The sequence below is a fragment of the Lepidochelys kempii genome, chromosome 1, assembly GCF_965140265.1.
Source record: "Lepidochelys kempii isolate rLepKem1 chromosome 1, rLepKem1.hap2, whole genome shotgun sequence".
Taxonomy (NCBI): Eukaryota; Metazoa; Chordata; order Testudines; family Cheloniidae; genus Lepidochelys; species Lepidochelys kempii.
This window is the reverse complement of record NC_133256.1, coordinates 12,771,458-12,789,488: the sequence shown is the minus strand read 5'-3', so window position 1 is coordinate 12,789,488 and position 18,031 is coordinate 12,771,458. Positions and strand designations below refer to the sequence as shown.

Below are 18,031 nucleotides of genomic sequence, written 5' to 3'. Positions count from 1 at the left end.
CAACATTGTTTCTGTCCTCTGATTGGCTGTGCATGCAAGACCTTTTGTTGCCGCTAGCCAAGTTTGCTTCAAACTTCCTGGATGACTCGAATGTTTTTGGGAAATGAACAAAGGGGTGCAAATAAACTCAGTTCATTTTAAAATTAAATAGTTACAGAACATTCCCAGCATTATTCACTCAGCTGTACTGAAAGACTTGGCTCTTGCTTATAATGATACATGGGAAGGATTAGATAGGAAGGGAATTTCTTGGTATTTTGTACCAACCACCACTTTGTTGGTAAGCAATTATAACCAGCCTTGACATGGTGACAGAACAAGATCTGGAAGACGGAGTTTTTCTTCTGTGTAAGTCAGATTTGGGTAGTTCACAGTTTCATGGATCCATATGTATTGTTTATATCTCAAAAATGCCCAAAGGCCCCACTCAGGACAAATGTTGTGCTGGGCTTTATACAAAGAGAGAAAAAAAGACAGTTTACATTCTAAACAGACAAGACTGCGGAAGGATGGGAAATATAGTGATTATTTGGACAGAGGAAGGGTGGTCCAGTGGTTAGGGTACTAGACTGGGATTCAGGACACTCTCAGCAATCCTATATTCTGCCACAGACTTCCTGTGTTGCCTTGGGCAAGGGACTCAGTCTCTCCGTGCTCTGTTCCCCATCAGTGCAGTAGTACTGCACTACCTCACAGGGATGACATTTTTAAAATTGTGTGGTTTTCAGATACTATAGTACCTTGGGTAGAGAGAATGACTGAGAGTCAGTGGGTCCCTACACAGGTAATCACTAACATTCTTGATACTTATAGCCCGCCCAAAAAACAACTACTACCAAAATAGCAGCAAACCATTTCTCTTCAAAGGCTTCCGTTGGAATTCCCTGCATCTAATGCTCTTTCCGCCTCATGTTTTACTTGTTATGGGATCCATTTCAGGAGTGACATTGTTAAAACCAGGTTTTAACAGCAAAAAGGTTTCAAAATAAAAACACCCATTCCCCAAATAAAGAGTTACGTTTACATTTGCAGAGTGTGCAGGAAATAGGCCTCATGCAAGTCAGCCCCAGGGATCTGAAGCCTTTTGTACAAAGCCGGGTGTTTCTCCCACCTCTGGACTTTGTTTTGTCTAAAACAAAAAACAGGAAAGGTTTAGGAGTTTTTAGACCCAAATAACAAACCCGTAGAGACCCTTCGCTAAAGGATCCTTTTCAAGTCTTGCTGCACTAGAGGGGAAGGGATTTGGGTTGTTTACTCAAGGTCATAAAATACTCCCTTGAATTATGGATCACAAAGCTTGTGGGGGAGTTAAACCCTTTGAATTGCAGCAGGTTTGATACAGCATCACAATATGATCTCCCACATGGCTTCTGAGACTTACCACAAACTTCAGCCAAATAAACCATATAAGAAGTGAGACACTGACCTAATAGACAGATGAAATATCTTGGCTTTGAATCAGCTTCTAATAATAATCCCAAAGGATTCTAATAGATTTAATGGACTATACATATTCAGCACTACTGGTACGTCACCCTGAGGGTGGAAGGAGGTAAACAAGAATGCAGCAATGAGGGAAGAAACATTTTGGCCAAGGAGACCAAGCAAAACTTACAAAACATACTATTAGATATTTAATAGCGAGACAAGAGATTTTTATTATTGTTTTAAGGTCTCAATTGGATGACAGACTCTAGATGGGATTCATTAGTTACATCAGTGATGGCGATATGTAGATGAAGTTGATGTCTCCGGTTACAATCCTTTATATCCCTCCGGCCAAGTTTTAAATTTGGTGCCTAAGGATAAAGAACTGAATAAATGTTGCCTGATTTCAAAAGTGCTGTGGATCCTCTCCTTTCACTGAAGTCACCGGGAGCTGAAGATGAACAGACCCCTTTGAATACCAGGCCATATTTCCCTATTACCACGTGTAGTTGGATGCCTGACTTTAGGCACCCATATTTGAACATTTTGAGACGTTTGTTCTTTTCTGTTCACTTAATTCTTCCACTGTGCAAAAAGGCTATTTGTTTTCTGTAGCTTATTACAGATCACATGCGTTACTTTCCAGGTAGGGAGGAGGAATGGATGAGCCAGAACACCACAGCTGGCTAGAAGGTTATCCAATAAGCCATAACCCTTGGTAGAAGGTAGCTGCTCAGATCAAGACAGAGCATCTCATAGTGGGATGTGCAGTCTTCCCTGCACATACATGCCTCCTCTCACTGTTTCTCACTCACGGGCTTGTTTGTGAGCAGCAGTCAGTGTTCTCTCTGTTAACACTTTTTGGGGGCCACTACCTGGCACTGAGACGGTCAGACAGAGGCTGAAAGAACTCAGTGATACATGAGTTCTTTGGGGAATGGATCACAGCTTCATAATGGTGTGGAAAGCTGCTTACATACGACTGGCGAGACATAGGTGATAATTATATATTTCATGGTAAATTTCCCATTGCTACCATAATGCCCAGCCTTTCTGGGATTATAATAAACTACAATGTAATTGTCAGAGAGATTAAAAATTGGCTGCCCATCAGGATGCTTCATACCAGAAGCAGGTCCCCTCCATGCCTCCACTCAAGTGTTGGGTGTTTCAAATTGGCTCTCCAGTTTGGCTTTAAAAGGTTTTGTAAGTGTGAACCTACAATAAATCAGCAAGTCAGCATTCCTGACAAAATCCTCCTCGGTGCAGAGCATTTCCACACAGCACAAAAATATCCACCATGTGCTATGGGGACAGAACAAAGAGCCAATACGTGGTACTCAAGGTCAGAGGGGTTTTTCTTTAGTGTGTTTCCTACAAGATGCAGACAGTGTTTCAACATTATGTCTTTGTCAATGCTGTTAAGACACACTATTAGAAGAACAGCTGTCTGGGTGCTCTGCCAAGAGCATTTACTTCCCTGCTATTTGGAGACCCAAGCACCATGATTATGAACCACTCCTGTCTCCACTGTGCACTTGGGTTGGTTGTTTCCACAGTACCACCCTGACGCTGCTTTAGAAGGCCAGTGCCTCGTTTGGTCTCAATAAAAAGAAGTGAAAATAAAGCATCATATAATTTTCCAAAAAGATGCATCTACGATGCTAAGCTGTTGGTACTATAAATCTTCCCATTGATTACCTGCAATACCAGACAGGCCCATCATTTAACAATCTCACTTCTGACACAAAGTAACAAACATATATTCAAGATTAACAGCTAAAAACAAGCAGGGGGTTGATGGAACAACCATATTTACTACATTTGAGCTTATGCAAAAGCAGTGATGCATAATTCTTCCAATCTTAAAGGCCGGTCACCACAAATCTAGGTTCTGATCCTTCTAGAACAGCGGCTCTCAACTCGCGGCCCATGGGCGGCATGAAGCCCAGTTAGCACACAGCTGCAGCCCAACTGTATACTGACGGGCGGTGGGGTCCAGGGCCGGGGCTGCTGTCTGGCCCCAGACAGTGGGGGTCAGGGTCAAGGTTGGTTGCGGGGTCAGGGCTGCTGCCCGGCTCCTTACAGCAGGGTCCTGGCTGCCGCCCAGCCCCGCAGACTAGGGGTCAGGGTTGGTGGCGGGGTTGGGACAGGGCAGGTGTTCTAGAAGAACCAGGGAACTTTTCTCCTCACCAGAAAGGTGATCTTGGCAGACATTTTCAATGGCATAAATGACAGGTACCAAACTCCCATTATGACAGGTTTCAGAGTAACAGCCGTGTTAGTCTGTATTCGCAAAAAGAAAAGGAGTACTTCTGGCACCTTAGAGACTAACCAATTAATTTGAGCATAAGTTTTCGTGAGCTACAGCTCACTTCATCGGATGCATACTGTGGAAAATACAAAAGATGTTTTTATACACACAAACCATGAAAAAATGGGTGTTTATCACTACAAAAGGTTTTCTCTCCCCCCACCCTACTCTCCTGCTGGTAATAGCTTATCTAAAGTGATCACTCTCCTTACAATGTGTATGATAATCAAGGTGGGCCATTTCCAGCACAAATCCAGGTTTTCTCCCCCCCGCAAATTGGATACAATTAACTTAGGCTTGACTAGAGACTGGGAATGGTTGAGTCATTATAAAAAGTAACCTATGTCCCCTTGTTTATTATTCCCCCCCCCCCCAAAAAAAAAAAACTGTTCCTCCGACGTTCTTGTTAAACCTTGGATTGTTGTATTCTTGCATTGCACGGCACATGTAAGCATTGTGTCTCAAAATGTCACCTGCCAAAGATATTTTCTTGTGCTGCATTTTTAAATACCCCTGCCTAAGTCCTAACAGTGAAAGGAATCTAGGACCTTGATCTAAAAGCATGTGTTTCTATTGCTTGAGCTAATTACAGTGTGTCTCAACCTTTCCAGACTACTGTACCCCTTTCAGGAGTCCGATTTGTCTTGCCTACCCCCAAATTTCACCTCACTTAAAAGCTACTTGCTTACAAAATCAGACCTAAAAATACAATTCCTGACTTTCTCATTTTTACCATATAATTATAAAATAAATCAATTGGAATATAAATACTGTGCTTACATTTCAGTGTATAGTATATAGAGCAGTATAAACAAGTCATTGTCTGTATGAAATTTTAGTTTGTACTGACTTTACTGGTGCTTTTTACAAAGCTTGTTGTAAAACTAGGCAAATATCTAGAGGAGTTGGTATACCCCCTGGAAGAGCTCTGTGTACCCCTGGTTGAGAACCAGTGAGCTAAAAGACCAAGTCCATTAAGTCACAGGCAGGAACATATTTCTTATATGATCCAGCCACACATAAGGACAAAGACACACTCTAACTAGGTTAATGTGGGTTACAGAAAAGTTTTGGAGGCCCCCAACATAACTTCAGAGCCTTTCAAACTCTCTTTAGCAGGTTTCGTGGGGAGCAACAGTGAGCCACTAAAATCAGGAGGATTTTGGAAATTTCAGGGCAGGTGCCTTTCCATAGCAAAATAGTGACCTTCGTAAGAGGATCTCTAAGCACTTAGCAATTTACCAAGCTTCCCAACCCCCTGTGAAGAAGGTAGGTCGATGAGTAAGCCAAGGAACAGTGAGGTTAAATGACATGCCCAAGATCACACACCAAGTCATGCTGCACATGTCCTACGGATAGCAGACTTTAGTCTCCAGGGCAGCCAAACCCAGCACAGACAAATTGATTAAAACGTGAAGCTACTTACCATTGGTGCACCACGATGGCCAATGATGGCAGGTTTTGGTCCCAAGTCCTTCTTCTCCATTATACAAGGGGAAGAGACAGTGAGGGGAACGAGGTAAAGTGCAACTACGATGGCAAAGTATGCAATGAATATCAACATCTGTGAAGCTGAACACAAATGCAGCCAGTGAAAATGCTGGTTCAGAACAAATCGCTCCAGAAAAAACAAACGAAAGACATTGTCCTGCTCCCCCGAACATAATGGACAAACCATAGCAATTCCCTCCAGCTACAAAGAATAGCAATGCTTTGTATTTGGCCAGTGGTGCATCCCATTCCAGCGTCTCAGAGTGCTTTACCACCATTTTACAGATAGGGAAACCAAACACACACAGAGGTTTAGGATATGTCTACACTAGAAACCCTTCAGCAGCACAGCTGCAGCGCCGCTGTAGTGATGTAATGTAGACATTTGCTAGAAGAACAGAAGGGGTGCTTCCATGCCTGTAGTCAATCCACCTCTCTGAGGCTTTGTTTGCACTTGAAACGCTACAGTGGCGCTGCTGTAGCACTTCGGTGTCCACACTACCTGTGCCGACAGGAGGGGTTCTCCCAGCACCGTAGGCAGTCCACACCCCTAAAAGGCAGTAGCTACATCAATGGAAGAATTCTTTCAGGTACTGAGTGGTGTCTACACTGGGGCTTAGATAGCTGGAACTACATCACACAAGGAGTGAAATTTTTCACACCCTGAGCAATGTAGTTAAACCAACCTAACTTCGTAGAGACGACCAGCCCTAAGTGACTTGCTGAAGGTCAGCGAGAGCCAGAAATACAATCCAGCGGTCCTGACTCCCAGTCTTTTGTCTTGGAGGTGTAGAGATGGATGGACTGGCAAAGCCCTGGCTGGGATGATTTAGTTGGGGTTGGTCCTGCTTTGAGCAGGGGGTTGGACTAGATGACCTCCTGAGGTCTCTTCCAACCTTAATCTTCTATGATTCTATGACTGCATCACTTCCAAGCCTGCACCAGGTTAACTTTAGTTTTAAATCAGTCTAATTAAACTGGTGCACACCCACAATAATGTAGGCACATTTAAATAGCATAATTTGTTAATTTACATGCAAACCAAACTAACATCAAGCAAGAGTTAAAGTGGTTTAGCTGCATTTACATTAAGGATTTGCACCAGTTTGAAATCAATTTAAACTGGTGCAATTTTTTTTAAATGGAGACCAGGCCTTAGAAGTTCTTTTGGATGATTGAGGGGACATAATGTCAGACTCTAGAGAGGTTGTAAGTAATCAACTTTATTACAAGAAAGGTGGGCACAACAGAGGGACTTCTGGTGGGATTAAAAAAAGGGGGGAAGATACTCTGGGATGCACTGAGGTTGCAAAGAACCATAGAGTGTAGTGTTTGGCAGGGACAGTGATGGGGACATTTGTATTGTTTTGCAGTCAGTAGACACCTTGAGTCAGACAGTGCCCCATAAGAGCATCAGAACAGCCATCCTGGGTCAGATCAATGGCTGATCTAGCCCAGTATCCTGTCTTCTGACATTGGCCAATGCCAGATGCTTCAAAGGGAATGAATAGAGCAGGGCAATTATCAAGTGATCCACTCCTTGTCATCCACTCCGAGCTTCTGGCAGTCAGCGTCTTAGGGACACCCAGAGCATGGGGTTGCATCCCTGACCATCTTGGCTAATACCCATTGATGGACCTACGCTCCATAAATCAGGGGTCAGCAACCTTCGGCACGTGGCCCATCAGGGTAATCTGTTGGCAGGCCATGAGACATTTTGTTTACGTTGATTGTCCACAGACATGGCCCCCTGCAGCTTCCAGTGGCTGTGGTTCACTGTGATTCGCCGTTCCTGATGGGCCGCATGCCGAAGGTTGCAGACTCCTGCCATAAACTGATCTAAGTCATTTTTTAACCTAAAAAGAAAAGGAGTACTTGTGGCACCTTAGAGACTAACCAATTTATTTGAGCATGAGCTTTCGTGAGCTACAGCTCACTTCATCGGATGCATACCGTGGAAACTGCAGCAGACTTTATATACACAGAGAATATGAAACAATACCTCCTCCCACCCCACTGTCCTGCTGGTAATAGCTTATCTAAAGTGATCATCAAGTTGGGCCATTTCCAGCACAAATCCAGGTTCTCTCACCCTCCACCCCCCACACACAAATTCATTCTCCTGCTGGTAATAGCCCATCCAAAGTGAGCTGTAGCTCACGAAAGCTCATGCTCAAATAAATTGGTTAGTCTCTAAGGTGCCACAAGTACTCCTTTTCTTTTTGCGAATACAGACTAACACGGCTGTTACTCTGAAACCTTTTTTAACCTAGTTATACTTTTGGCGTTCACTGCATCCTCTGGCAACGAGTTCCTCAGATTGACTGCATTGGGGCAAGAAGTACTTCCTTTAGTTTGTATTAAATCTGCTGCCTATTAATTTCATCAGGTGACCTTGGTTCACGGATTATGAGAAGGGATAAACAACACTTCCTTATTCCTTTTTTTATACCATTCATGATTTTATAGACCTCTATCATATCCCCTCGTCTCTTTTCAAAGCTGAGCAGTTCCAGGCTTTTTAATCTCTTTTATACAGAAGCTATTGCATACTTCTAATAATTTTTTGTTGCCCTTCACTGTCGTTTTTCCAGTTCTAATGTAACTTTTTTGAGATGGGGTGCCCGGAAATGCACACAGTATTCATGGTGTGGGCGTACCAGGGATTTATATACTGGCATTATGATATTTTCTGTCTTATTATCTATCCCCTCTAATGGTGGTTCTTCGCTTTTCTTCTCTTCGCTTTTTTGACTGCCGCCACACATTGAACAGACCCACTATGGGTTTTAAACTGTAGGCCTCCCTCTTTGTTAAGTTTTAATCCAAATGTTACACCACACTATGAATATTTTAGTTTATAGCACGGTTCTTTGTATTCCAGTATCTCTCCTGGGAAGCGTAACCCCTCCAGACTTTTATAGTCACACCAGGGAGTCCAGAGACCAGCCCGGGGACCAGGTCAAGTGTGTCAGTCCTACAAAGCAGCCCCCACTGCTGCTCTCAGGAGCGCTATATCTTGGATAAAGATGCAGCTTGCAGTGACTAATGCTTCTAATGGGTCAGAGTCCATGTCTGCTGCCCTCTAATGGCTCCAACTTGCCTTGGGATTGGCTTTCATTGCAGTTGAGCTCAATGGCTACAACAGCAGTGGAGAAAAAGCAGTACACACACACACACACACACACAGTGTTTAAGTATTGTAGCAAAAGTGGTAAATATAAATAAAAAGTATGTTGTCCTTCTACAGGGCTTCCTACCTCGGGATCTCAGACGTCTCAACCAATGGATTAAATTGTGACAGTTCTCCTGGCAGGTAGGCAAGTATCACAAATGGAGAAAACTGAGGTTCAGTGACTTGCCCAAAGTCAGCATTGCCTACCCCAAGCATTCCAAAAAATCGCCAGTCAAAGCTCAAAAGGCGAGGACGTTTGGCTCAGGAGTACATTTGGGTCCCATTTTCAGGATTTTCTCTACAATCATGAGAGCTAGAAATGTAGCTTTCAATTAAAATATAAGATTCACATAATTACTTGACTCCAGGAGCCGGGGCGTTAAGAGAAACAACAAACATTGCAAGTCTCATGAGAGTTGACAACACCGGAAGTCTATGGCCGATTCAGGAACAAAACCCAGACCTCCTGACTCTCAGTCCTGCGTTTTGCAAAGGGCAGCATTCCTTTGCCTGCCAAGGACTTCACTCAAATGAGATGGGAATCTTTAGAAGATGGTGCTGACAGCCACTGCAGAGGTACTCCTAGCTCCCTACCGAGCTGCATTAGTTAGGATGATAGGTGCTTTGAACATGATGGGCTATTAACAGTCACTTGAAACCAATGATACCGCGGTTGTTTCTTGTGAGAAGTAACAGCCACAGGAAGTCTGGTTAATGGTTTGAACACAGATGTTCAGTTGCTAAGTTATAAGCTGCCCTTTGCTTTTGCCATCTAATATCCTTGTTCAAGCATGCACCTACTTGCCAATCAATTAGACGAGAATGTAAGTGTGGGAGAGAAATTAGCTCCAGTCCTTCCCGAGCGCTCAGGAGATAAGTAAACTAGGTGCCATCGTGGTGTACAGCATCACATAGTTGTGGTGCTCTGGAGCTAAATTACATCACTGGAAACTTCCAGGTAATTCCAATTTGCTATGGATTACTCTATAATGGCTCTTTCCACTTGGATTTCTCTGCCCCAGAAATACACACTATGATTCCACCAAGCCTCAAATAGCCCATTTTGTCAGTATGAAAGACCCTTTCCTTTCCTATCCACCTCTGCTGATTGAGCCGATGCAGCTCAGTGATCCAAATCCTAGGCAAATACCAAATGAAATACATGTGCTAGGACAGATTTTGATCACTGACCTGCATGAGAAAGGTCAATGTCACTCAGCATAGATCACAGGACGCGCACCATTGTGAAATGGGATTGAAGCTGAATCCCACCATTAGCCACAAATGCTGGAAAATGTAAAGTTCATTTCCAGGAAGCCCATTAATCTCTTTAGAAAACCTCACAGAGTAATGTGGGAGGCAGCTGAAGGCATCACTTTCCTTTTAATACCGTGAATCTTGGGACCACATTCCTCCTGGACACAGCATTTTAACTGTGGTGCAGTCCCATGAACTTAGGTACATTATTTAGGAGACAAAGCGAGAAGTCTGTTTTTATAACAAGATGTGCCTGGCATGTCAAGGGATGGCGGGTACCACTCCAAAGTAGCCTGGCAGAGTTTGATAAAGGATCAAAACTATTTCTGAGTTAGATTGGAAAGTGTTTGTGGTTACAGAAAACCAGACACACTACTGGCATATACATACGCCATGGGGAATGGGAGTCCCAGCAACCCCTGTTTATGGGTGGAATCGGATGAATCAGAGCGTATGTGATGGAAAAGCAGCAAGCCTTTCACCTATAGGGTCCAGGTGAGTCATGAGCAAAGTCACTGTGGCTGTTAAAAGACATGTGGTATGACAAACTGTGTTCCAATCTCAGTCCCATTTCTAGCGACCATCCCACTGTGTGGAAAGTCATATGTGCGATTCCCCTGGTGGAGTTTCCTAGGAGTTTTTTCACCTAAAGTTGCCTCCATCCACTCCGTGGACAAAGCTAGGGGGTTGCCAGCCAGGCACTCATATCCTGGAGGACTTGTCAGAGGCCAGGGTGATTAGCATGGAGGCCCTGTGTCTCCACAGTGGTTCCAGGCCATTGCGCCCTCACCCCCACCTCCCTGTCAGGAATACCCCTGCTGATCGCTGCTCCTGGCAACCTACCCTAAGGGTGTCTTCACATCACAGAAAGAGTCCACTTGGAAGTTAGGACAGCACCAGTTTTAAGTAGATCCCCACATGGGGCTGGTAGGGGATAGCCCCCAGCCTGTCACATCCTGCTCACATGTAGATCCTTGATGCCACAGGGGCTCTTTGCGGGGCTGAGCAATGGGAAAGGCAGGGCGGGGTGGGACAGTCCATTGCAGGCAGCAGCCAAACTTGTGTGTCAAAACGGGCAGAACTGTGCATGGAGGGGGATCCTCCACGTGCAGAGACTAGTGTCTGTGCACCACACTGCAAAATCGCCACAGCTAGCTCCTTTGTGAGTCATCTCAGCAAAAGGCCACAGACTGAATGTACATGGCATCTGAACTAGCGTCTCGCCTCCCAAAGGCAGTTCCTTCAGCTCAGCATTATGTCCCACTGGAGGGTGGCCTTGTGGGTGACTCACCGGACTGGGACTCACGAGGTTTAGGGTTCTATTCCCACACCACAACATTCACCAACAACTAGCTCCTTATTGGAAATCACAGCCAGCTTCCTACATGATCTTGGGCAAGCCACAATCTCTGACAAACTGGGGATTGCACTTCCCAAGGTCACAGGGGCTTTAGGATGATGAATTCTTGAGTGTATAAGAAGCTCCGAGATACTACAGAGAAGGATACTGTGTAAGAACAGAGAGAGCGCATCAGGCATCTCTCATCTGTCATGTTCCTGTTCTGGAGATGACTGGAGCCCATTAGCCTCCAGCCCTTTTCACCAGCAGTAAGTTGCCTTGACTTGAAAAATAAAGGTTCACATTTTATGATCAAACCAAGACGGCTAGAAAAAAATCTACCTGCAGTTTCTCAGCTCTGTAGAGTATTTATCTGCTTGTGCAATGAAGACCTTGGGGGAAAGCGAAGGGGGTTGTTCTCTTCTGTAATCACCAACAGACATTTGATACTCTGGAGGCAGACACAGACAATGCTGTTTCTCAGAGTACATTTCTCCTCTCCTTTCTTTTCTGCCTTGGTGAGGAGCCCCCTCCTTCCCACCCCATTTTATCTGGTTTCCTGAACGAGTTCATTGGCAGAGCTCCTCCCGTCGCCTCACTGCTTTTATTGCTTCTTTTAATCCTGTGTCTTGGGTTTGGCCTTGGAAGCCTTCTGGGTGAGTTCTGAGAGAGGAAGGAACTTATAAACAACAAGAGCTATAAAGAGACCATTTATTTTGAGCTGGTTTTTCTGGATTTGGGGAAAAGAACAGCTAAAGAGTCTGATGCCTGAAAAGGGACAGGAACCGTAGACTCCTGTGCCAATGACAGTGGGCAACAGCCAGTACGTCTACAAATGACTATGGTCAGGCAGGCAAGACAGATGCAACTTTCTCCTTGTGCTGTGGATTTGTGTTCGCATTCCTTACTTTCCCCTAGCACTTTCCATTGATGAAGTGTTCTTTGCTTCCTGTCTTACACTGCAGCGTGATGCAGGTTTGTACCACTGAAGAGCTGCTGCATTGTACCCCTGAGGTGGCTGCATTTCAGTGATGGGTAAAATGATCCCTGAATATACAAGGCATTTTGTGATGTTATGGTGTAAGAGGGGAAGTTACTCTATGAACGGTGCCTTAGGCTGTTGTAAAGTTTTAATATGAGGAAATAGAGCTAATAAGTGGCAATTTTTCCTGGCTTAGCTAAGAGCACAATACAGAGAAGAGAACTTCAAGGAACACGTATTATCTACTCTCGTAGACAGTTCCTCCCACCTGGACTGGCAGAATAATTACACACTGTATTTTATTTTATTATTTCTTTTCTTTTCTTTGTTGAACAGGTACACCTTTTCCATTTGTAAATTAAACTACAGCAAATTTTCCTTTGGAGAAATCTCTCTTAATATGAATTCTTTACATGTTTAATATTCTTCCTCTCACTCAGCCGCTGCTTCCACATACTCAACACCTACTTCTTGGCAATTTTTTTGTAAGTACTGCCAAACCCTCCCAAGGCTTGCATTTCACACTACCCTTCAATTACTAATTAAAAGAATTTTTATAGCATTAACACAGTAATTTCATAGGCTCTATAGTTGAACCCTTCAGAAAATATATTTGATATTTGCTGAAGGCAAAGAGAGGTGGCTAGTGCCAGGCGAACTGAAAGAATGGTGAAGGCAGCAGAAAGCTCCAAGGCCCATGAGATTGGATAGATTACACATGAAGCTAGATTAGAGGAGAGGCAGTTTCATCTAGTGGACAGGGCACTGGACTAGGAGTCAGGAGAACTGGATTAAGAACATAAGAACGGCCATACTGAGTCAGATCAATGGTCCATCTAGCTCAGTAGCCTGTCTCGGAGAGTGGCCAGTGCCAGATGCTTCAGAGGGAATGAACAAAACAACAATTATCAAGTTATCCATCCCATCATCCAGTCCTGGCAGCTGGAGGTTTAGGGACACCTGGAGTACGGGGTTGTGGCCCTAACCATCTTGGCTAACAGCCACTGATGGACCTATCCTTCATGAACTGATCTAATTCTTTTCTGAATTCACTTATACTTTTGGCCTTCACAACATCCCCTGGCAATGAGTTCCACATGTTCATTGGGTGTCGTGTGAGGAAGTACATCCTTTTGTTCCTTTTAAACCTGCTGCCTATTAATTTCATCAGGCAACCCTTAGTTCTTGTGTTACGTGAAGGGATAACACTTCCTTATTCACTTTCTCCACATCAGTCATGATTTTATAGACCTCCATCATATCCCCCCTTAAGTCGTCTAAGATGAACAGTCCCAATCTTTTCACCTTTTCTCACACAGAAGCTGCCCCTAATCATTTTTGTTGCCATTCTCTGCACCATTTCCAATTCTAATATATATTTTTTGAGATGGAGGTGACTAGAACTGCACGCAGTATTCCAGGTGTTGGCGCACCATGGATTAATAGAGTCACATTGTGATATCTCCTGTTTTATTATCTATCCCTTTCCTAATGGTTCCTAACATCCTGTTCACTTTTTTTTGACTGCCTCTGCACATTGAGTGGATGTTTTCAGAGAACTCTCCACAATGACTTCTAGATCTCTTTCTTGAGTTGCAACGCTAATTTAGACCCCATCATTTTATATGCATAATTGGGATTATTTTTCGAATATGCATTACTTTGTACTCATCAACACTGAATATCATCTGCCATTTTCTTGCCCAGTCACCCAATTTAGTGAGATGCCTTTGTAGCTCTTCGCAGTCAGCTTTGGACTTAACTATCTTGAGTAATTTTGTATCATTTGTAAACTTTGCCAGCTCACCGTTCACCCCTTTTTTCAGATAATTTATGAATATGTTGAACAGCACTGGTCCAAGTACAGATCCTCAGGGGACCCTGCTTTCCATTGTGAAAACGGATCATTTATTCCTATCCTTTGTTTGCTATCTCTTAACCAATTATAGGTTCGATTCCCATCTCTACCACTCGCCTTTCTGCTCTTTCTACCTTTGTCTCCTTAGATTATGTTCTTTGAAGCCTGGACAGTGTCTCACTATGCATTTGTGCAGTATATAGAGCAGTGGTTCTCAACCTTTTAACCACTGTGGGTCGCATATGCAGCTCTCTGTGTGTTACATGGGCCTTATCCACAAAATATATATACTACCAGTATGGCCCTGAGAATGTCACATAAGCCGTAGCTCCATGCTGATTGGGCCACAAAAGTGGCTCATGGGTTGAGAACCACTGACAGAGTTATGGGGCCAGATCTCAACTGGGGCCTGTAGGCACTACTGTAATACAAGCAATAAGCACATGAAGGCTTTTAAAAACAAGGATGGTATTTATGAACTGAAATGAATGGGGAGTCAGTGAGATGTCTTGGGTTGAGGGTTTTGTGGTTAAACTGTATACGTAAGAACACATCACTCTGCTGGAGCATGGTGTAATTAACTTCTTTCTTGCTGCTGGGGAAGTCTTAAAACAAAAAAGGCTTCAGAAAATGCTTTTTCACATCCTTCAGTTATAGTGTGCGTCTACTGGTAGAAAAACAGTAAGTGGCTTACTGCTGCCTGACTGGGCCAGCCCACTCCTGCTTCCAGCCGAGTTTCTCCAGTTATCTAGGATAGTGACCATAACCTCCCCCAGTTCTTCTGAACAGTAGAGGGTCTGAAGATCTGAGAAAGTAGCTTCAAGGGCACAAATCCTAGATCAATCAGCTGTTCTTGACAATAGGATCTTGTCAGCTGACAGCCAATCTTGTTCTTTAAAAACACATCACTCCAAACATATCTCAGAACACACGTAGACAGCAGTACGTGGGCAAACAAGGTGAAGTCTGGTTGGTACTCACTGGCTTTTTCCATTCTTGCAAACTGCCCAGCTATCAACCAAGACAGGGCCGTGACTGCAGCCAGGGCTCCTATGTGCAGAAAGGGAGCTGTGGCCTAGGGGAACACAAACAAAAAGGACTGAATGAAAGGTATTTTATAGGCAGCGTCACTTAACTTTTCAAACAGTTATTACACACACACAGTAGAGTCTTAAGACAAGCGCTCTTGGCTGAACAGTGAAGTTTCCAGAGGGAATCTGCCTACCCCATTCTGAGACAGATCCCATGCATTCTTTAGCTGCTGCAACAAAGTAGCTCTACGTTCACGTAGGATAGGTCCAACGATCACTATTAGCCAAGATGGTCAGGCATGCAACCCCATGCTCCAGGTGTCCCTGCACCTCCATCAGCTTTTGACTGCACCCAGTTTCAGCCATCACCACCCTCAACCTGCCAGTGTGGCTTGGACATCAAAAAACACAAAGCTGTGCAGTTCTGGCACTCTAAACACAAGTGGAAGGCCAGTGTGAGGGTCCCCTGCTGCCACTATCTATTGGAAACAGAGCCCTACTTAAAACAGCAGATTAAACACACAAGAGTGCAGGAGGAAACCCACATTTTGCAGCCTAGTCTTCATACTCCCATCACCTTTCCCCCCCGCCTTACCACTGCTGCTGCTATCTAATATTAATACTAATTATAAATATAAAACTCTGGCTCTTTAGATTGTCCAGCAAACAACTTTACACACAGCATAGCCTGATGGCTGTTCACCACCTGTCGAATCATAGGACTGGAAGGGACCTCAAGAGGTCATCTAGTCCTGTCCTCTGCACTCATGGCAGGACTAAGTACTATCTAGTATATGCTTTGACACTTCACTCTTCATTGTGTGTGATTGGTTTCCTTAGTCACATGGTACTGCTCCCACTCCCTTACTACATGACTAAATCTTCAGAAACCAGGGGAAGTCACTTCTGCCACAAATAGGGAATAGCCTTATTCGTGTATGCATCCCCTTCTTTGAGCATGCATCTGAGTATTCCTAAAAAGGATAGTTAACCCCAACCCAAACCACTAAACACATCTTTGGGGAAGTGAACAAAGAGACGTGAAAAAATGGCTTGTTCAAAAAGCAATTCAGGATTCACTAAAATATTTGGCAATAATTTCCCCCGATTATTCACCTGTCTTACAACATGAAAATTCCACTTTCTCTGAAGAAATCAAGGGTCTTCTTTTAATTAATTTTTAAACAGAAGCACATTACACCCCCCACCCCCCAAAAATTCCCCTTTAAGGCCAGAAGAAATTTTAAAGCTCCAGGTCTGTACTCCTAGGATTCAAAATTTGGGACACAGCTACACAAACTGAAACAACATAACTACTTAATTGAGCTTGCTGGAGTCTCATTGAATCATAGACTCATAGAAGATTAGGGTTGGAAGAGACCTCAGAAGGTCATCTAGTCCAACCCCCTGCTCAAAGCAGGGCCAACCCCAACTAAATCATCTCAGCCAGGGCTTTGTCAAGCCAGGCCTTAAAAGCCTCTAAGGATAGAGATTCCACCTCCACCTAGATACCTCCCTAAGTAACCCATTCCAGTGCTTCACCATCCTCCTAGTGAAATAGTTTTTCCTAATATCCAACCTAGACCTCCCCCAGTGCAACTTGAGACCGTTGCTCCTTGTTCTGTCATCTGCCACCACTGAGAACAGCCTAGCTCCATCCTCTTCGGAACCTCCCTTCAGATAGTTGAAGACAGCTATCAAATCCCCCTCAGTCTTCTCTTCTGCAAACTAAATAAGCCCAGTTCCCTCAGCTTCTCCTCATAAGTCATGTGCCCCAGCCCCCTAATAATTTTTGTTGCCTTCTGCTGGACTCTCTCCAGTTTGTCCACATCCTTTCTGTAGTGGAGGGACCCAAAACTGGACACACTACTCCAGATGTGGCCTCACCAGTGCCGAATAGAGGGGAATAATCACTTCCCTCGATCTGCTGGCAATGCTTCTACTAATGCAGCCCAATAGGTCATTGATTTCAGAGGGCTTTATGTGACATCCAAGATCAATATTTCATATGTCCAGCTCTGTAGCTCTGCTTCAGCCTGATTTATAAGAACTAATAACTCCAAAGATAGAGACTATGGGTAAAATCCTGGCCCTTCTGAAGTCAACGGGAGTTGTGTCATTGACCTGATGGGAGCAAGGATTTCACCCTATGTATTGAAAACTACAGAACAAGCACTGTTCTTTGCAACAAGGCTTTAAATAGCCAAACGCACTATGCAACTTACTTGCATTGAAATAACTACCATCTCCCATTCATCATCCCAAAGTTGTGCTATAGAAGACATGGTTACTACAGTAACTACCAAGGTCGCCATCAGGCCGATCTGAAACAAAAGAAGAAAGTATTTACAAATCAAATCCCTAATAAGAACACTGTTGCTGTGTAGTCCGCTTAGCATAGTACCTTTCATCTGAGGTTCTTTAAGTGCTTTACAAAGGGGAAGTAAGTCTGGCAACACCATTGTGAGATGGATTTTGGTATTACCTTCATTTTACACATGGGCAAACTGTAGCACAAAGAGAGTAAGTGACTTGCCAAAGGGCAAGCAATGGCAGTCTCAGAGCAAATGACATTTCAACAAGCGTGTTTCCAGTGCATGCTTTTCCTTTTTAGATCCTGACACTCTATTCGGCACTCTTTTTAGCAATAGAGCGGCAGTGGCAGGACACAGAGCCCACTTGAAATACAAGTGATACCCTCTTGGCTATGGGTTGTAACAATCCAACAGGGAGGGAAGTTAAAGGTACCTAGCAACTAAGGTGGTGCTGAAATAGAAAATATTAGTTGGAACAATATTGTGAAAAAAGTCCTCTGAAGACCATTTTGAAACTCCTGATTTTTGCTTTTCAATGAGTTTCCACTAAATGATGTTTTCGGCATCACATATTTCGGTAAAACGATGGATCTTTGCTGAAAGGATGTTTTGGTACTAGAGATGATCTGAACTCAACAAACTCTAGTTAGAGACCCTATGAAGAGAGAGATTCAATTTGCAAGACCCGTTTTAAGGGATTTAGTGGGCAATGCATGTTTTCAGGCACTGGAAGGGAAGGTTATTGACAGAAGAATACAAGGCAGAAAAAAGATCTTGGATTGACAACATGGTATCCTGGGTGGATCAAAAGGACTATTCATCCACAAAGATTAGCAGAGGA

At 43.8% G+C, this 18,031-nt stretch overlaps 1 protein-coding gene across 5 annotated transcripts in view; it reads right to left on the bottom strand.

The window, feature by feature from the left end:
• The window catches only part of GDPD5 (glycerophosphodiester phosphodiesterase domain containing 5), a 340,619-nt gene that overhangs the window by 50,089 nt on the left and 272,499 nt on the right, over positions 1-18,031 (bottom strand). For all 5 annotated transcript variants that reach the window (XM_073334875.1, XM_073334846.1, XM_073334855.1 and 2 more), the window contains 3 exons: positions 17,101-17,199; positions 14,826-14,919; positions 5,169-5,314 (listed from right to left, as the gene is read on the bottom strand). In XM_073334875.1, coding sequence (XP_073190976.1) covers positions 5,169-5,314; positions 14,826-14,919; positions 17,101-17,199 — 339 coding nt within the window. The remainder of the gene's footprint in view (positions 1-5,168; positions 5,315-14,825; positions 14,920-17,100; positions 17,200-18,031) is intronic.